Source organism: Podarcis pityusensis (genome assembly GCF_964106645.2).
Source record: "Podarcis pityusensis genome assembly, chromosome: 9".
Classification (NCBI taxonomy): Eukaryota; Metazoa; Chordata; class Lepidosauria; order Squamata; family Lacertidae; genus Podarcis; species Podarcis pityusensis.
The window spans coordinates 25,323,318-25,344,503 of NC_138034.1; the positions used below are offsets into that span (position 1 = coordinate 25,323,318).

Here is a 21,186-nt window from a genome sequence, read left to right on the forward strand (position 1 = left end):
CTCTCTGGTGAGAGAGTTCCAGTGCAGATGTTGGCAATCATCTATACTGCTCCCCATAGGATACCAAGCCAAATTCAAGGTTCTTATGTTGATATTCAAAGCCCTGAGTGCTGATAATGGTTTTCCATCTTACTTCAGCTGAAAGTCAGTTAATAGTGTTGTCAGTTCCTTACTGCAGAACCCTTTTCCAGCAGATATTTGGCAAGCATCTTCACCTTTGACTTTCACGCATCTCTTGAAGCCTTTTTTCCTGCTGACAGGCACATTCAGTTGCTTAATGATTATTTTAACAATCATTTAAATGATTGTTTGGTGTTGTTTTTAAATGCTTTTTTTTACTTTGCTGTACACTGCCCTGATATTTTGTTAGAGGGCATTATGAAAATAAATTAATAATAATAAATCATCCCTGGGAGCTGCTGGTCCATATTATTTAAAAGGATTTTAGCAGGTGGCACGAGGACTGTAGAAACACACCTTTGTGGTAGTTCTGTGCTTTAGAAACTAATTTTTGTACCACTTTCTTTGAGGTATCACTGCATCAGTTGTGGGGGAAGCGGCCGTTTTCATGCAGCATAAGGCTTTCTGTCCCAAGGCAGAGAAGATGTCCATGGCTGGTATTCTCCCTTCCAGCATCACCTCCAGTAAAATATATTGCACCAGCAGCTCACATAAAATTTGTGGCGTTCTGCCCTACTCCATTTTAATGTTATCAAAGATTCTTTTGAGGCAGTTAGAGGCTCTAGCCTGCCTTTAAGGTAAAGGTAAAGGGACCCCTGACCATTAGGTCCAGTCGGGACCGACTCTGGGGTTGCGGCACTCATCTCGCTTTATTGGCCGAGGGAGCCGGCATACAGCTTCCGGGTCATGTGGCCAGCATGACTAAGCCGCTTCTGGCGAACCAGAGCAGCGCACGCAAACACCGTTTACCTTCCCGACAGAGCGGTACCTATTTATCTACTTGCACTTTGACGTGCTTTTGAACTGCTAGGTTGGCAGGAGGGCCTGCCTTTAGATACCCACAATAATTGTCAGAAATAAAGCAGTGTTTATGGGGTGCTGCCCAGCCCATCAGTCTGGGTGATTTGTCTGAAAGGCAGAACCAATCTCCGAAATTCTGCTGTTTTCTAATTTGTTGGAATAAAGATGTAATTGTAAACATGCTGACTTGGAGTGAGTGCCATTTAAATCTATGGGGCTTATTTCCAAGTAAGTATACCGATGATTGGATGGCGTTTACAGTGGTGCTGTGCAGAAATGTTCCTTGAGTCCAAAAATAATTGGAATTCATAATTACAGAAGGCAAAACGGTTTTTATCTTTAAAAACAAAAACAAAAAACCACTGTGGTTTTATAACCTTGCTTTTCAAAAAGAACAGGAAAGAACACTTGCACCACATAATTAGGACAAATGTTTTTGCCATGGAGAGTGTTGGGGCTGACAAACAATGGGAAGTAATTTATACTTTTCAAATTGTTTGTCTAAAACTTGAATCCGGTAGAAGTTAATGACTGGCATTTATCATGGCTAACTCCATTTGGTTTTAAAGGGTCATTGTGTTGCAGAGAGGCAGTCTGCTCACAAATAATAGTATTACTATTATTACTGTAATCACTTAAATGTTTGGGCGATTGGCTGTATTTATTGAGCTATATTTCAGTTTCGTTTTTCAAAGGGCATTTAGAAGTTTTATAAAGGAATAAAATAAATCCATCACTGGAAAAGGGGTTAGGGTGTTTTGTTTTGTTTTAAAGCCATTGTGCTATTTTCACTTTTTCAGCCTTTAATTCAGTGTTTTCCTAAAGCTTTTCTTCCAGTGCCCCAGAACAGGCTGGTCTATTGGGGCACAATCCACCGAGCACTGCTCTTGTGTAAATTCAATAGCACACTGTGGTAGTAGTGCTGAGTGGATTGCACCCATGGTAAGCATGCCTGAGATTCTGATACACACCCCAAGTTTTTGGTTTAAACAATAAAACACAGTTTTAAAATACCATATCATATATTATTCAGTGACTAGTTCCTTCAAGTGAAATAATATTTGCTCTTTCTGGGCACGTATTGTAAATCCCCATGTGGCTAGTCACCTTTGACAAGTAAGAATCACCTTCAGGCTATCAGGGAAGAAAGATTTGCAAAACTTGGTTCTTTTTCTTTTACAAATACCTTTTCTTTCACAAATACGCAGGCTAGTAAGCTTTCTTGCGGGATAGTAACATTTGTGGGCTAATTTGCATGGCTGTTTTAGGAGAACATTCATCTATTTAAAGCAAAGATATCAGGATTTGAAAGATATACCTCTGGAAACAGAGTCTTTGCCATGAGTCAAATAAATAGGGAGTACAGTGGTACCTCGGGTTAAGTACTTAATTCGTTCCGGAGGTCTGTTCTTAACCTGAAACTGTTCTTAACCTGAAGAACCAATTTAGCTAATGGGGCCTGCTGCTGCCACGCCACCGGAGCACAATTTCTGTTTTCATCCTGAAGCAAAGTTCTTAAACTGAGGTACTATTTCTGGGTTAGCGGAGTCTGTAACCTGTAGCGTATGTAACCTGAAGCGTATGTAACCCGAGGTACCACTGTACTGTAGCAAGCATCAAGCTTTTTGGCCCTAGTGGCCGACTGCTGTATTACAACTAGGTTACAAATACAACACGCAGCCTCCGCTATTTCAGAACTGATTTTGTTTTAAGCATCATAGCAAAGTAAGTTTTCGTGAAGCGATACATCAAAGCAGCGTTTTATGAACTTCTGTCTCATGCAATTTCTTGGAGCAGGTGGCAACTATGACAGCCGCTTTGATGTGGACAAGGGCACTGGAACCATCGTTGTCGCTAAACCTCTTGATGCAGAACAAAAATCAAATTACAATCTGACAGTAGAAGCAACAGATGGAACTAGGACTATTGGCACTCAGGTAATGGAATTTCTAATGAAGTGTTTATTGAAAGAAGAATTTGTAACCATTTCTTGCCGCGGCTTCTCTCCCTCCCTCCCTCCACTCCCTTGGGCAGAATTACCTCTTGCATAAATAAGGAGGACTTTGTGTTGAAAAAGAAGTTTCTAGTACTAAGAGAACACAATAGCCCAATGTTGGACAGCCAAAGGGGAAAAGTTATGTGTAAGCAGATAAGTGTGCCTCGAATTAACAGCTTTTAAGTCATAGAATGTTCTGGTATTCGAAGAAAAAATGAGAAACAGAAGCCAGGCATTCACAAAAAAAGAAAAGGATTGACAGTTGAAAACATCACGGTCATCTTCATCACTCAGAAACAAATCCAAAACCAGCCGAAATCGGAGAAGGTGTAAAGTGAAATTGGTTTATGTTGGAGCTATTGTTAACAGTGAAACAATCTCACAAAAGTAGGCAGAAGTGTCATTTTTTTATGTAATTATCTTCCCCCCATATAGAGAGTTACATTTTTACTCAACAATTATATTCCAGTTCAGCAAAACTAGTGACTTCTCTCTCACCCAGCACCAATGTTTATAACCCAAATTGCACAAAATTGTGTTTTAAGGTTCCGCCTTATCTAATTTCATCTTCTCTAACAGATTTCTTAATATATCCTGTTGTTTTCTTACACTTCAAACCAGGCTGTGGTCTTCACATATGGGAAATAACTTTTTATATAGACTAGAAAAGGTTTTCAGTCGTCTTTAAAAGATACTAATTTTGTATGTTTCATCAGTGCCATCAATTTTGCCATCTCTGCATATTCCAATATTTTCATCAACCATTCTTCCATTGAGGGTGTCCTCTCCCTCCTTCCATTTCTGTGCATTTAGAATCCTTGCCCCTGTAGTCACATACATAAGTAGCATTAAGGCTTTCTTTGGGATTTTGCTGTCTAGTATCCCCAGTAGGATATTTTCATTCTTGAAAATAAAAATGTCACTATATAGTAGCATTGCTTGGTTTGCTACCAAGTGTTTACCCAATGGTTAGGTGTTGCCAGTCAAATTTCCCGGATGACTGTACCAGTATAATGTATGTGCTTACAAATGAGTTTTCCACAATGGCACAGTGTGTTTTAGGTGTATCGTCAAACTTTTAACACCTCTAGTGATATCAACTTCAGGCCAACTTCAGCTCTGTTTAGGGAAGCTTTTAATGTTTTAAAGTTTAATAGATTATTGTATTTTAATATTCTATTGGAAGCCACCCAGAGTGGCCGGGGAAACCCAGCCAGATGGGCGGGGTATAAATTATTATTATTATTATTATTATTATTATTATTATTATTATTATTTATTTTCTTTCTTAATTGATAAAAATACCTTCTGAAAGTGCCTTTTTTCTTTGAAAGGATGGCTCTGCATATTACATCTCCTGAATGGAACTATAGATGTGATGATGCTCAGTTTAGATGGCTTTAAAAGGGAGTAGACAAATTGATGGATGGTAAGACTAGAGTCCTGATGACCACAGAGTCCACAAACAGAGGCAGCATATATACCAGTTGCTGTTAAACAATAGCGGTAGACTTTCTTCCTTAATTAGAATTTAACCTGACTGTGGATAGATTTGACTTCTTATTCCAAACAGCTGCTTTAGACATATTGTTTCTACTGCTGAAGTTAAAAATCATTCAGCATATCATCTGGGAAATGACAGAAGAATAGTTTGCTAATACTGGAAATGGTAAACGTGCTGCATTTTCTTTTTAATGTGAATTAGCGCTCCTGCTTTTTGTTTGTTTTCTGCCTTTCAAAATGCACAGAATATTTTTCAGCTGTTTCCTATTATCTCTCTTCTCATCTTTTAGCAGACAAAGTGAGAGGTGGTGGTTGTAGCTTTTGCGGGACCAGTACAGAAGCTCATTTTTATCAGAATTTCCCTGTTCCATACTTGAGGGGATTAGCTTGAACTATGGCTGCTAGAATTTCACATTTCTGTGCTCCTCTAACAGAAGGACAAGCAACAATGCTTCTGAAATGAACGGGGGTTGCTTGGGGGTTTAGTCTAGACACGTCTCCTCTTGAAGCTTAGCTTCCCTGACTTTCACACTACTTCTCTTAATAAAAGTCCATTAAAAAAAACAAACTAATAAAAGTAGAATTAGTCTTTGTGTTGTAATCTCATGTGTTTCAAACTATTATTTTACCATATTAGTGCACTATTCGTTTGTCATTTTAATTCCTTGATGAGAGGTGTGCTATTTCTTTTAACAGTACCAAGGTGTAAATTTCAACCATACCCGTGCTGAAATTCAATATAATAATAGTAGTTTAAATAAATACTTACAACTCACTCTTCTATTTAAAGTACCCAGAACAGCTTACTTAAATAAGAATGTTTTAACAGTTGATCCACTGAATTTTGTAAGAACAGATAATTGTTAGAAAACAGCATTGAGATGAATTACAAAGTTTTATGCAGAGAACGTGCTAAAATGCATTTAAATGCACCACACTGCCTTGGATTGTTCAGGTTATAAAATATTTGGCTTGGTATTTGAAATACTGTACAATAAACAGTTTAACGAGTCCTTGATTAACAGCCATTTATTCCCACATGCTATTTCAGTTTTACTAGTGAAAGTGAATGTTATCATATTGTCTGTGTAAAAATAGTAAACTAACTATATTGGCCTCCTTATGGGAAAAGGAACCTATTGAGTATGCCTTCTAAATGGGAAGGCTGTGATTGGCTTTGGGCCATAAGCATCTGTGAAACATTTGACTCAGTGAAATTATTTAGATACCTTTTTTTGGAAAAATTACTGAGGCTGTAAGCAAGGTTGCTGTTGTGTCTAATATGCAGCTAAATGCATGATGTACAGATAAAATTCAGAGTGTTCAGTTATACTCTTGTTGGTGTAAAAGTTGACAGAGGAAGAAAAGAGAGATTGGGGGCAAGGCATCATGTGCCTTCAAAACATGAATGCTTTTTAACCTGATTTTAAATGAAAAGTATTATTCATTAGAAATGGGACATAATATTCTTAATTAATTCATATTAATTAAAAGGTTTTGTGGCTCTGTCTACCAGCTATAGTTATTGGCTTTTCAGTACTATAACAGATACTTGTTGCTGCCATCTATGCCCTTCCTCTCCCTTCATACTTAAGTTCTGCATTCTGCAAAATGAATGCTTTTATTATGCATTAGCACTGAAGATAGGCTGTTGTTGCACCTTCTGCCTTACACGTTCTGCTTTCAGTTTTCAAATTGCAGCTTTATTGAAAACAATAAGATTTTATTCTTGACCTCTGGATCTTAAATTGCAGTTTTAATTATCAGCACACGAATGTATGTAAGTGCAGCTGAAACATGAGTGGACAAGCATTTTTCAGAAAAGAGACTGACAAGGGCTCAAATACATAATGGATACCCACTTTTATATCATACCTTTATGCATCCCATACTGGAGCATCTGCTTGTTCTAATTCAGTAGCCTCTGTGGAGGAAATTTCGCTCTGACGCCTTATGCAAGATTTGGTAGTTACATGAAGGATTTCTGAGGAGGCAGCTTTTGAAGGGCCACTTCTGCCCATATAATTCTTCCCACCCAGCAAAAAGGGACTTTGTCTTGTCCCACCACTGTCTGAGATACAGTTGGGTGGTGGTTGTGGGGATTGTCATTCCTAGCCTTCTGCTTATTGGTTTTTCAACCTTTGTTGAAAACGTGCTTTCCCCCCCAGCAAGCTTCTAGCTTGCCTTTTGTTTTGACTTTTCTTTGTTCCCTCCAGAATATGGTCTCTTCACTTTTCTGCTGTTCTTAAAAAAAATGAGTTGGACTTGTACAGTACAACTGCAATGAAAATAGAAATAATAATGACAGGATGAAGTCCCTTCTCATTGCACTTGTCTACATTTCTATGACAGCCGTGAAAACCAAATGCCATTGTTCTCTGATCTTTGGGCACTCCCACCCTATGTGTGTGAGTGAACCACACATCCAGCACTTCCTCCAGCATGACAGTGACAGCAATTCTGCAAGAATTGATCAAGGTCTGCTAAAACGAAAATCCTTTTCAGGTGTCCTGGGGAATTGAGTTCCTCAATTTGGGTGTGACAACTGAGATGACTCTTCCATCCCTCCACTCACCCAAGAGCACGCAAATGGACCTTTTTTCAATGGATTGGCGGGGGGGGGGGAGCAACATACAGGAGGTGCTCCCAGCTGCTCCCTCTAAGACAGTGGTCGGCAACCTAAGGCCCATGGGCCACAAGCAGCCCACATGGGTCGTTTAACCTGCCTGTGAGCCGCCCCCGGACTGAGCCGGCCACTCGGCGAGTCCCCGCGCATTGTGCTAAACCTGCGCAGTGTGGGGACTCACTTCCACAGTGCCAGAAATCGCGTCTGCGCAGACACAGACGCCAGAAATCGTGGGTGCACGCATGATCTGGCCCACAGAGGGATTTCCACTGGAGTGAACCAGCCCAGGCGAGGTAAACCTTGCCGACCCCTGCTCTAAGATTTACAAAACTGCTATTAGAGGAAGGCACTGGGTCTTCTAATGCAAACACACTGGTTCTCCTTAATGGCTCACAGGACAGTATGAACTTGAATTCATCTGATTTTGCTCAGCTTGTATACTTTGGCTTTAAGTGTTCATTTATGTGCATGGGGTTCATAACTTTAAACCATGTTGTAAATTGCTGGTGTCTAGATTGACATTGTTATTCTCTTACTTACATTGCCCCATTTTATGCCATTCTTTTCTGGAATTCCTGGCCAAGATTAGTTTTAGGGTCCACATTTCTTTTATTGTACTTGTGTGATGAAAAACTGAAGCAAAAATCCGATACATTCTCTTAGCGTTGTCATTGTTGCGCTTGGCTGCTCCTTTTATTATTCATTAATAGCTCGGAGTGCTCTGTCAGTTCAGATGTATTTAGAATATGTCATTTTGCTTCTTAGTTGGTTGTGTTTGTGTTGCTAAATGACAACTGCCTATTTCTACTTTTGGAGTTGTTTTTTTAAATACAGTATGCTTTGTTCAAGCAGCAGAGAGCCTCGTGGCACCTTAAAGTTTAAACAAATTTATCTTGGCAAGATTATGAAATTTTCTGTTTCTGTTTGGAAAGTTTCTGTTTGGAACATTCTGTTTTCCTAATTGATTTAGCTTTTCATTTTCTTAACAAAATCTTTTTGTGTTAAAAAAAATTACTTAGGTGATTTGTTGTTGATTCCAATTGCAACTAAATAGTTTTATTTTAACTAGTTTCTTAATAATTTTAACAATGTACTTAAAGTTGTAAAGCAAAGGCACTTGTAGCCCAAATATGTTTTTATTATGTGCCTTCAAATTGTTCTGCTATACTTGTATTGAAATAAATTTAAAAGGTTATTATGTTAGTGTTTTCAAAATATTTTTGTGTGTTTGGATTCTTATGTTTTGAAAAGAATTTGTATTAGACTGTTTATTGTGATAGTGTATTGCTGGGTATTTTGACTGTTGTATTGCTGTTGGCTTGTGTGCTGCTTTGGGCATATTTATGTGGAAAAGCAGCATACAAATTGAAATAATAATAATAATTTCAATTCCATGTATTAGAGCTCTGGGTTGAAAAAACCAACCAACTAGTTTTGTCTATTGACAGATAATTAAGCTTGTTTAGGGAGGAATCACTACCCCAGTGCTACATAGCAAAACTCTTTTTTAAGTGATTGGCATTTCTGAAGCAGTGTGTGATGTGGAATGAGGGTCTTCTGTTGAAAGAGGAGAAGGCAAGCAATGTGCTAGGCTTTATAAGGCTCTGATCCCAGCTAATATTTTGTTCTAAACAACTTCTGCTTTGTATTTCATTTCTGCTTTGTATTTCGTTTCTACATGATTATGTATTTGACATAGTCAACCCCAACTCACAAAAGCTGCAGTGAATTGACACAGCTATTCTTCTCTAAATTATGTGTGATGGCCCCTAATCTTCACATCGTGTTTTGGTTTTGTATTTTAGGAGAACTGTTGCGTTTCCTTGAAGCTTATCTACATGGCGTTCTGATCACACACCCTTTTCATCCTTAATTTACCTTTGTGCCATTACAGGTGTACATTCAGGTAATAGACACGAATGATCACAGGCCTGAGTTTTCTACATTAGAATACCAAGTCATTATTCCAGAGGACACAGTGCCAGAGACGGAAATTTTGCAAGTCAGTGCTTCAGACAGGGACGAAAAGAATAAGCTAATTTTTACTATGCAAAATAGTGTTGACCCCATCAGCCTTAAGAAATTTCGCCTGGATCCTGCAACTGGCTCTCTCTACACTTCTGAAAGATTGGATCATGAGGTCATTCATCAACACATTCTCACAGTGATGGTAAGGAACCATTCCACTTATTCTTTAGCAGATACAGGATCTTCTTTTTCACTGTAATGGAGTAGCATAAGCAGATACTTTTCAGAGCTGCTAGAGTGGTGGAAAGACTGAATTGTATCTTACTCTCACCGACATAGCTTACAGGGTCCTTGTACAGATTACTGAGATGAAACATTAAGTGATTTGCTGTGTAAATGCAAAGTGTTGGTATTATTACAGATGAGCTCAAGCCCATCTGTACTTCACCTTCACAATTCATTGGGAATTTTTGGATGGGTTTCTTCTGTTAACATTTCCATCCCCAAGGAAGAGGAGAGACACAGCAAAGAGGAAGAAATATTTCTTCCTTTAGCTCTGCTTCCACACCTCCTCCTTCACCCCCAGCCACATTTTTTGTCCAGTCCAACTGAGAAGATCAACAGAAAGAAGTACAAGTATGACTTGCTGGATCAGAAATTGTAGGTCAGTGCTAGATGCACCTCTAGGTGCAGATTCCCACTCCCGTTTTGGCCTAATTGAATAGGCTACATGGTACACTGTTATTTCCTGCTCATGTTGATTGGCAGCAGGCATGTACATCCTCAGTCCCTGCTGAGTATTGGGTGGCTGAAGTACCTCCCTGCCTTAAAATGCAGGATTTTCCTGTATATTTGAGGACCCGCTTTCTGTAGCATTGGCCCTCACTTCATCTGGTGCCCTGTATACACATATATGAACGTCCACTTAACAAATACAGTGGTACCTCGGGTTACATACGCTTCAGGTTACATACACTTCAGGTTACAGACTCTGCTAACCCAGAAATAGTACCTTGGGTTAAGAACTTTGCTTCAGGATGAGAACAGAAATCATGCTCCGGTGGCACGGCAGCAGCAGCAGGCCCCATTAGTTAAAGCAGTGCTTCAGGTTAAGAACAGATTCAGGTTAAGAACGGGCCTCCGAAACAAATTAAGTACTTAACCCGAGGTACCACTGTAAGTGAAATGGTAATATTTAATTCCAAGTTCTGAGATTATTTGTGCCGAACCAAAATCATATTGTAGGATTTTTGCACAATGGCATAAAATATAAACATTTGCTCCATTATGATGCCATGTACTTCTACAGAACAGAACAGAATGGTGCCCTTAAGTGATTGATAGTTCTCATCAATTGTAACAAGTGTCATATAACTGAATAAACTTATGCACGAGCTGCTAGTAACGCTGTAATTATTTTAGGTGCGGGACCAAGACGTTCCTGTCAAGCGCAACTTTGCTAGAATCATCATCAACGTTAGTGACACAAACGACCATGCGCCATGGTTCACCAGTTCTTCCTATGAAGGGAGAGTGTATGAATCAGCAGCTGTTGGATCTGTAATTCTCCATGTAACAGCACTGGACAAGGATAAAGGGGAAAATGCAGAAATTGTGTACTCCATAGAATCAGGTATGCTGCAATACGTTCAATAACTTGCTACGATGAAAAGATTTTAGATTTAAAGCTGCAAAGTAGAGGTTTATTCCCACTTCTTTTCCAACACTGTTTGATCTAAACTTAATCCAGCAGCAAGTTAGCCATATTAAAGGATGTATTTCAGCCAGTCACTACTGGTATATATTGATGCACTATATTCCCTTTATCAGCATGGAATATGTCCACTGTATCCTCCCTCAGAGGTGCAGTCTAATCCCTGACCATTGACAAACTGCCTGGGACTTCTGGAAGTTGGAGTTCCAAAACACCTGGAAGGCCACAGGTTTCTGACTGCTGTTTTAAAGGAATGTGTGTGGTGGACCACTCTGAAGAGAAAGTTCCAGATTTCAAGCACCACCTCTGGAAAAAACAAACCCATTTCTACGGTCTGATTGTATTCTTGAGTTGGTGGAATTTGCCTCTCCAGATATTGTAGGACACCATATCTCATCAGCCCCAGTCAGCATGGCTAAAGAAAAGGGATGATAGGAGTTGTAGTTCAAGATATCTGGAAAACACCATGTTGGCGCTATCTGCGCTGAGGTATCCCAAATCCTGTATGGCATTAAAGATTAAAACCACTGTCTGGAAACAAAGTGACAAGTAGAAAAACCCATGAAAAATTAGTAGCATTGGCTCCATCATAACAAAAGTTGGTCTTCCAGTGAATCCCCTCCCCTCCCCCCGGCATATACATGGGTTCTCATTTTTCTCTCTGTCTTTCTCACACACATGCCCCCGCTCCTTCTTTATTCAAAAAAAAAAAAAAAACATTGTGGGAGGAAATGTTAAAACTTTCCCAGCTTTGTTTTTCTAGTATTCTGCACTGTACAGCTAAAATGTTAGGGAAGAAATTCGAAGCATATGAAATGAACATTCCTTAAATACTTGCAATAGCTTATAGGATTAGTAATGGGATATTATAAGAATGGTGCTCTGTTTACGACCTTCAATAAGAAAAAAGATAATATCAACTGCCTACCCAAATACATAATTTAAATGTTTTAAATAAAATCTGTTCATGATGAGGTCATGGTTTTAGCAATAACTATTTTTGCTGTGCTTTGTGATTGAAGTGTTAAGAAACAGCAGCCCCTGTTAATTTGTTTTCTTAATTTCTTTGAATTCTTGTGAAGTGTAAAACCCCAGTGTACTTCAGCCTTCATTTTGAAAGGCTTGTTCGTGGTGATTTTCTTAAGCAGTCAAATTTGCAGTTTGTATTTCTCAAATGGAAGTTTTTTTATACAGCACATAAACTCCCATTTTAAGTGGAAGTAATTTGAAAGAGAAAATTCACTGAAGTATCTCTGATTTAGAAATAATCTCATAAAGTGACATTCATGTAATTAAGAGTCACTTGAGACTCATTTAAAGCAGTGTTTTCCATGATTTTAAAGTCTTTTAAAAGTTTAATTGTAGTTCCACATTGCGTATAGTGTTTGTCTTTTTCTTTACTTGAATTGTTTAAAGAAATGCCATAAAATTAAAAAGAAGCTCTGTATTAATAGCATTCAGAATCTGAAGTGATAGCATACTTTGGTATAAAATAGGTTGTCAGATTTTCTAAATAAAACTAACCTACTATAGGATATTTATTACAGCAGAACAGTTGTGGAAAAGCTGGGTATCCATGTTAGAGTAGACCCACTGAACATAATAGACTTAAGACTAACTTAAGAGGTCCCTTGATTTCAAGGGTCTGTTCTGAGTAGTATTCTGTGTCATTAGTTGAATGCAATTTTATTTTTCATTTAAAATATTTCAGCACCTAATATTTTCTATCACTTGAATGTGTGTGTAGCTGCTTGCAAATGTACTTCCAATTTTTTTCTGATTGTCAATTTTTTGTCTTCCTTTTTTAACAGGGAATATCGGAAACGCTTTAAATATACATCCAATCTTAGGCAGTATTACCACTGCAAAAGAATTGGACCGCAGCAGTCAGAATGAGTACACTCTGATGGTGAAGGCCACGGACAAAGGGAACCCTCCGAAGAGTGAAGTAACATCTGTGCACATTTCAGTCACGATCTCTGATAACGCATCGCCAAAATTCACAATGCGAGAATATTCCACGGAAATAAGTGAAGGCAGCAGCATTGGCAGTTTCATTGGAATGGTCACCGCATTCAGCCAGTCATCTGTAGTTTATGAGATAAAAGATGGTAATATAGGTGATGTCTTCACTATCAACCCAAATTCCGGTGTCATCACCTCTCAGAAGACACTCGATTATGAAATGTTGCCTTTTTATAGTCTGACTGTACAGGCAACCAACATGGCTGGCCAGTCCACAAACACTACTGTATTGGTGCATCTTCAAGACGAGAACGATAATGCACCAGCTTTTACGCAAGCAGAATACACAGGACTCATCAGCGAATCGGCTTCCGTTAACAGCGTGGTTCTGACAGACAGGAACGTTCCATTAGTAATACGTGCTACAGATGCTGACAAAGAAACAAACGCTTTGCTCGTCTATCAGATTGTTGAGCCATCTGCCCACAAGTACTTTGCCATCGATTCTAGTACAGGAGCCATTCGTACAGTAATGAGTTTGGACTATGAAGAGACAAGTATATTTCGCTTTTCAGTGAACGTGTACGACATGGGGACGCCCCGCTTATTTGCAGAATACGCAGCCAATGTTACCATTTACGTCATCGACATCAACGATTGCCCTCCTATGTTCTCTAAAGATCTGTATGAAGCAACTGTTTTGGTACCAACCTATAAAGGAGTGAAAGTTGTTACGGTCAATGCCACAGATGCTGATTCAGAGGTCTTTTCACAACTAATGTACTCTATCACTGAAGGAAACATTGGAGAAAAATTTTCGATCGATTCCAAGACTGGGCAGATAACCGTACAAAACACGAGTCAGTTAAGAAGCAGATATGAATTGACGGTCAGAGCCTCTGATGGCCGGTTTTCAAGCACCACCTCTGTAAAAATTAATGTGAAAGAGAGCAAGGCAAGTCCGCTAAAGTTCACGCAGAGTTCCTACAATGCTGTGGTCCAAGAGAATTCCACAGAGGCGAAAACAATAGCTGTTATCACTGCTATAGGGAGTCAAATAAATGAGCCTTTGTTTTATCATATTCTAAACCCAGACATTAGGTTTAAAATTAGCTACACTTCAGGAGTCCTTTCAACTACCGGAATACCGTTTGATCGTGAGCTGCAGGAATCTTTTGATATTGTTGTGGAAGTGACTGCAGAGCATAAGCCATCCCTAATTGCACATGTTGTGGTAAAGGTCACTGTAGAAGACACGAATGATAATGCCCCTGTTTTTGTCAATCTTCCTTATTATGCCACCGTTAAAATAGATACTGAAGTGGGCCAAGTTATTCGGTGTGTCACTGCTGTGGATAAAGACATTGGCAGAAATGGACAAGTGCACTATTACCTCAAGGAACACTATGGCCACTTCCAGATAGGAGATGCTGGTGAAATCTCTCTCAAGAAACAGTTTGACCCAGACACACTAAATAAAGAATATCTCCTCACTGTGGTCGCAAAGGATGGCGGAGAGCCGAGTTTTTCTGCTGAAGTGACAGTCCCTATCACGGTTGTGAATAAAGCCATGCCAGTATTTGAAAGAGCTTTCTACAGTGCAGAGATACCGGAAAACATCCAAATCCATAGTCCTGTTGTACATGTGCAAGCAAACAGCCCAGAAGGGCTCAAAGTGTTTTATAGCATCACAGATGGAGACCCTTTCAGTCAGTTTTCTATAAACTTTAACACAGGAGTTATCAATACTTTTGCCCCTCTAGATTTTGAGTCCCACCCTGCCTACAAACTGAGCGTGCGTGCGACTGATTCCTTGACTGGAGCCCATGCCGAGGTGTTTGTTGACATAATAGTCGAAGACATCAACGATAATCCTCCCGTCTTTACAGAGCAGTTTTATGTCACCACCCTTTCTGAGGCTTCGGTAATTGGAACATCTGTTGTACAAGTCAGGGCTACAGACGCTGATTCTGGAGCAAACAGAGGGATTTCTTATCACTTGGTACAAAACAACAGCGAGGGCTATGATTATTTTCACATAGATAGTAGCACTGGGCTCATTCTGACAGCAAGGGGTTTGGATTATGAACAGATTCAGCATCACACATTGCTAGTAAGAGCAATAGACAGTGGAATGCCTCCACTGAGCACGGACATTATTGTAAGTGTTGATGTAACAGACCTGAATGATAACCCACCAGTCTTTAACCAGCTGCTTTATGAAGCTAACATCAGTGAATTGGCTCCCCGCGGGCACTTTGTAACTTGTGTAAAGGCCTCCGATGCGGACAGTTCAGATACAGAGAAGCTGGAGTATTCCATATTAACAGGCAATGATCATATGAATTTTGCAATCAACAGCAAAACAGGGGTCATCACCCTTTCAAACTTGCACAAACAGTCTCTGAAGCCCATTTACCGTCTTAATGTCTCTGTTTCTGATGGGGTCTTCAGAAGTTCCGCTCAGGTTCTCATAAATGTTATTGCAGCCAATTTGCACAGCCCTGTTTTTGGTCAGAATGAATATGAAGTGGAACTAGCCGAGAATGCTCCATTGCATACCCTGGTGACAGAAGTCAAAGCAACAGACAAAGATACTGGCAGCTATGGATACATCACTTACCATATTGTGAATGATTTTGCAAAAGATAGGTTTTATACTAATGAAAGGGGGCAGATATTTACTCTGGAAAAGCTCGATCGCGAAACTCAAGCTGAAAAAGTAATCTTCATTAGGTTAATGGCCAAGGATTCTGGCGGGAAAGTGGCTTTTTGCAGCATCAACGTAATACTTACTGACGTTAATGATAATTCCCCTTTGTTCCGAGCAACGGAATATGAAGTAAACATTGGGTCTAATGTTCCAAAAGGCACATCTGTCATCAAGGTTTTAGCTTCGGATGCTGACGAAGGCACCAATGCAGACATCACCTATACAATCGAAGCCGATTCTGAAAATGTTCAAGAGAATTTAGAAATCGATCACTTGACAGGCGTAATAACCACAAAAGAAAGTTTAATTGGTTTAGAAAATGAGTTTCTCACTTTCTTTGTCAGAGCGCAGGATGGTGGATCCCCCAAAAAGGATTCCAGGGTTCCTCTCTATGTTAGAATACTCCCCCCTGAAGTATCTCTGCCAAAATTTTCAGAACCATTTTATTCTTACACACTTTCTGAAGATACTCCGATTGGAACGGAGATTGACATTGTACGAGCAGAGCACACACAGCCGTTGCTGTACACCCTTGTTAAGGGGAATGCTCCTGAAAGTAACCGAGATGATTTTTTTGTCATAGACAAGCAGAACGGAAGGCTGAAACTTGAAAAGAGTCTTGATCACGAGACAACTAAGTGGTACCAGTTTTCAGTGCTAGCATACTATTTAAATGAAGAATACAGAGTTGTTTCCTCTGTTGACATAAGCATTCAAATAAAAGACGCAAATGACCACAAACCAATCTTAGAATCCGATCCGTATGAAGCGTACATTGTGGAAAACATGCCAGTAGGAACAAAAGTCATACAAGTGAAAGCACTTGACCAGGATTCGGGGATGAATGGGCAGGTAACGTACAGGCTAGAGACAGCCCAAGATACTGACATCACTGAGTCTTTTGCCATAAACATGGAAACAGGTTGGATTACTACACTGAGAGAGCTTGACCACGAAAAGCAGAACAAGTACAGAATTACTGTGGTGGCATCTGATCGTGCAGAGAAAATGCAGTTGTCATCCACTGCGATTGTTGAAGTTTCCGTGACTGACGTGAATGACAACCCTCCTCGCTTCACTGCAGAGATCTATAAAGGGACAGTCAGTGAAGATGACCCAACTGGAGGAGTCGTTGCTATTTTAAGCACCACAGACACTGATTCAGAAGATGCTAACAGACAGGTCAACTATTTTATTACAGGTAAACCTTTAGAAATGGTGACAAAATTATTTGGCTCTAGATAATTTTAAATATATATAATGTTTCTACAATTTTAAGTCTATAGTTTCCCTTCTCCATTTATTTATGAGATTCACTGTCATATTCCCCATACATGTATTGTTCCTTAAGGTGTCTCCGTAAGAGCTGAGACAAATTGATGAACCACAGCACAGAAGCATTGCTTTAGTGTAGAATCACCTGCTGCAAGAAACACAGGGCTGTCACTGAAAATGGCAGCCCTATATCAAGTTTTGTCCTGTTTTGTCTTCATGCTGTGCTTTTGCCCACACTCACATCACTGGCAATCAAACAGAAATGCACAGTGTGTTGACATAAGGACTTTGGGGATGCAGAAAACGTAACATTTTACAGTCGTGCCCTGCAAGACGAATGCCTCGCAAGACGAAAAACTCGCTAGACGAAAGAGTTTTCCGTTTTTTGAGTCGTTCCACAAGACGAATTTCCCTATGGGCTTGCTTCGCAAGATGAAACGTCTTGCGAGTTCTTGCGAGTTTGTTTCCTTTTTCTTAAAGCCGCTAAGCCGTTAATAGCCGCTAAGCCGCTAATAGCCGCTAAGCCGCTAATAGCCGTGCTTCGCAAGACGAAAAAACCGCAAGACGAAGAGACTCACGGAATGGATTAATTTCGTCTTGTGAGGCACCACTGTACAAGAAGTTACAGAAAGGGGAGACTTGAAATAGCGCCGTCATTTTGGGTGACACTGTCATGTATCTTACAATGTGGCAACCTGAATTTCTCCAATATGTGTTGTCTGCTTGGTTGATAGCCTTAGCCATTTGCACACATCGAGCACTGTTATTCGCATACGTATTTGCATTGTTTTATTCGCATGCTGCCTTTCCAAAGTTAAAACCATGCTCAAAGCTTCTTGCAACATGAAAAACAACATACAATTACAAGTATAACAAAAGCAGTTGCAAACTACAAATAAAACACATCAAAAAGCACACAACCAAATTGAAACAATTTCCACGTAAACAATAAGATCTAAACACAGAGATATAACAAATTAGCATCGGTAACTGCAACAACCCCCCCTCCCAACAACAACAACAAACCTATATAATAATCCAAGCCAATATAAAGTTATAATTTCTTGGGCACAGTTGTATAATTGCTACATGAATTGTATACCCAAAAAAGTAGGAAGCATGAAAAAAATATAGTTCTTTTTATGTATGTTATGTATTTTGCAATGCTGTTTTTATTTGCAAAATTGCTAGTAATTGACTGCAAGTTCAGGGTGTGTGTGTTTGGGGGGGGGGACACAACAACTCTCCAAAATATGGCTTTTGTGTAGCAACAAGCTGTATACCTGCTGTTGCATATCTCATCCCCTTCCCACAAAACATGTCAGAGCTGAGGGCATTGGTTATGAGTTTCCCACAAGTAACAGTGGCAACCAGTTATGAGGGCTGTTTGCTACTTACAGGATGAATCAGAAGCAGTGTTGCTGTGAATACCAGTAATTGGCAAACATAGTGGGAAGACAGTGTTGTGTTCAGGTCTGGCTTGTGTGCTTTCCATGGAAGCATCTGGTTGTTGTGAAAACAAGATGCTAGGCTGGAGGGGCAGTTTGGTCTGATCCAGCACAGCTCTTTGTATGCAAAGATTGGAATTCTGGAATGCAGTCTTTGCTCTCCTGAGGTTTTTGTTACCAAAGGAGCAGTAATACTTTCTAAATATTATGAAATTTATTGCATTTATTGCTAAATAAATTTATTGCATTTATTGCTAAATAAATTTATTGCATTTATTGTAAATATTATGAATTTTATTGCAGGTCTTTTCCCTTCACCCCTATAATGACGTTTCCCCGTTTCTGATTTGAATTGCCTTCTATCGTTTGTCTAGGAGGCGATCCATTGGGACAGTTTGCTGTAGAAAATATCGAGAATGATTGGAAAGTATATGTCCGAAAACCTCTGGACAGAGAAGTAAAGGATAATTATCTTCTGAATATCACCGCTACTGATGGGATGTTCACAACAAAAGCTGTGGTGGAAGTGAAGGTCCTTGATTCGAATGACAACAGCCCTGTTTGTGAAAAGGTACTAGCATGGGGTTTTCATGCACACATTTGCTTTCAGACTCAAATAAATACATTCTACATTTGGAAAATAATTTATTAAATAATTACTTTGGAAAAGGGAAGTTGGGAAAAATTCCACTGCTCATCCTTGAAAGCTTTTAGTAACCTCTGCCTGTCAGTACATACCGGTGTTAATTATTTGCGGTTATGTGGAATATCTAGAAAACAGAAACAATATTTTGCTATTAATTATATATTAATTAGATTTCAACATTACCAAAGATCGCAGGGAGGTTTGCAATATAAAAACACAATAATATATATAGCATAAATAACAAACAAAAACAATACCTTTTCGCCAGCTTAAAAGGCCATAGATGGTTTAATCATAGCTGTCAACTTTCAGATTTGAAAATAAGGGATCAGCAGCCTCACCTGTCCCGGGGACAGTCTATGGGATATCTAACAATCCGGGGTAGCAGCAGGAAGCAGCGGGAAACGGCGCTGGAATAAGAGGATTTCCCCCCCAAAAAGGGAAGATTGACAGCTATGGGTTTAATTAGCCAAAGGTCTGGGAGTAGAGGAATGTTTTTGCCTGGTGCCTAAAGATATATAACAAAGGGGCCAGGTAAGCCTCTCTAGGGAAAGCATTCCACAAGTGGGGAGCCACCAACAAAAGACCTGTTCTCGTGTCCCCCTCCCCCGGACTTCACATGAAGGAGGCATACAAAGAAGGGCCTCTGATTATGAATGCAGGGTCCAGGTTAGTTCAGATGGGGAGAGGCAGTTCTTGAAGTATGCCAGTCCTGAGCTGTTTAAGGCTTTGTAGTTCAAAACTTTGAGTCAAGCTGCCTTCTAGTTAACGGAAGCTTCCATGGCCTAGTCCCTATCACAGGGTGCTACGTAAAAGCCACACTTTCCTTGTGTCACTTCATAAACTTTTTGGACTTAATGTTATAAACAGGCCCAAGGAAATTTATTTAATCCTCCACTAAAAAACCCAGTGAAAAACTTGACAGTGAAATACAGTGAAGTGAGAGAATCAGAAGTACAATGGTACTTTGGTTTAAGAACTTAATCTGTTGCGGAAGTCAGTTCTTAAACCAAAACGTTCTTAAACCAAGGTGTGCTTTCCCATAGCAGTGGGGGACTCAATTTACAAATGGAACACACTCAACAGGAAGCAGAACATGTTCTTATTCCAAGGCAAAGTTCACAAACCCAAACAGCTACTTCCGGGTTTGCAGCATTCTTAATCCAAATTGTTCATAACTAAGCTGTTCTTACACCAAGGTACCACTGTACAATATATTTTCATGTTTTGTGTTGCATGTTTCAAAAACTTTTAATATCTAATCTTAATGATGCAATCTCTGTAGTGTCCAGATCTAGTTCCCTTAATGCACTTTTTCAATGCTGTTCTTAAAAACTTTTAGGCATTGTACACAGAGTCTGTCCCAGAAGATTCCCTGCCTGGCAAACTCATCATGCAGGTCTCAGCCACAGATGCAGATATTCGTTCCAACGCAGAAATAACTTACACATTACACGGTCCTGGAGCAGAAGATTTCATGCTCAGTCCAGAAACAGGTAATATTCAGAAGATATTATAAGCTGTGCCATTATTTCTTCTGAAAGTTTGATTGATCAGTGCCCTATCCTCCCTGACCAAACGAGCTGGTGAAAGTTGTAGCTGGAAACATCGGGAAGGCAGCGGATTGCGGAAAACTGGTTTACAAAACCATAATCTTCTTACGTGCTGAAAAGATTGACATTTTGTTCAAGACAGGTTAGCAGTGTGCAGCCATCTTTAAATGTCAGATATCACTGCTGAATTATGCCACATGGGGAATTTTGTTCTTTAAAAGATTGCTCGACTCAAAACGTTTCCAGATCTTTGTGGGATGCTCAGTTCTTGTTTTTAAAGCCCTTTATTTGCTTTGTTTTTATTACTTCCATGCATAGGTGAGTTGAAAACACTAGGGGCACTTGACCGTGAGCAGAAAGCAGTATATACTCTTATCGTCAAGGCATCAGATGGAGGAGGAAGGTTTTGCCAGGCTAAAATTATTCTGAATATAGAAGATATGAATGATAACACCCCAGAGTTCACAGCAGACCCATACTCCATCACAGTATTTGAGAACACGGAGGTGAAAACTCTCTTGACAAGAGTGCAAGCTACAGATGCCGATGCAGGTAGGATTTATTGAGATGCATTTTTAATGCAACACTAATGCTGAAATCTAAATGATATTTGTTAGTTTGTGTCAGAGTTGCTTCCAGATCCTAGCTCACAGAGGATCACGCTAGCCAGCGATCATTAAATAAAAGTCTTTATTGAGTTACAGTTTCCATTCTCAAGCTGCTGCGTGCAACCCTACGTCTAATGGTTAGATCGGCGAAGCTCCATCTGAGTCTCCGCCCCTTGTACACCAACTTAAT

At 39.7% G+C, this 21,186-nt stretch overlaps 1 protein-coding gene across 6 annotated transcripts in view; it reads left to right on the top strand.

Moving 5' to 3' along the window:
* The window catches only part of FAT1 (FAT atypical cadherin 1), a 125,060-nt gene that overhangs the window by 65,572 nt on the left and 38,302 nt on the right, over positions 1–21,186 (top strand). For all 6 annotated transcript variants that reach the window (XR_013990349.1, XM_081020450.1, XM_081020446.1 and 3 more), the window contains exons 7-13: positions 2,779–2,918; positions 9,001–9,276; positions 10,497–10,707; positions 12,600–16,667; positions 18,564–18,760; positions 20,178–20,331; positions 20,707–20,940. Coding sequence is in view for 5 of the 6 variants with exons in the window: in XM_081020450.1 (XP_080876576.1) it covers positions 2,779–2,918; positions 9,001–9,276; positions 10,497–10,707; positions 12,600–16,667; positions 18,564–18,760; positions 20,178–20,331; positions 20,707–20,940 (5,280 nt within the window). In the remaining variant the exon portion in view is untranslated. The remainder of the gene's footprint in view (positions 1–2,778; positions 2,919–9,000; positions 9,277–10,496; positions 10,708–12,599; positions 16,668–18,563; positions 18,761–20,177; positions 20,332–20,706; positions 20,941–21,186) is intronic.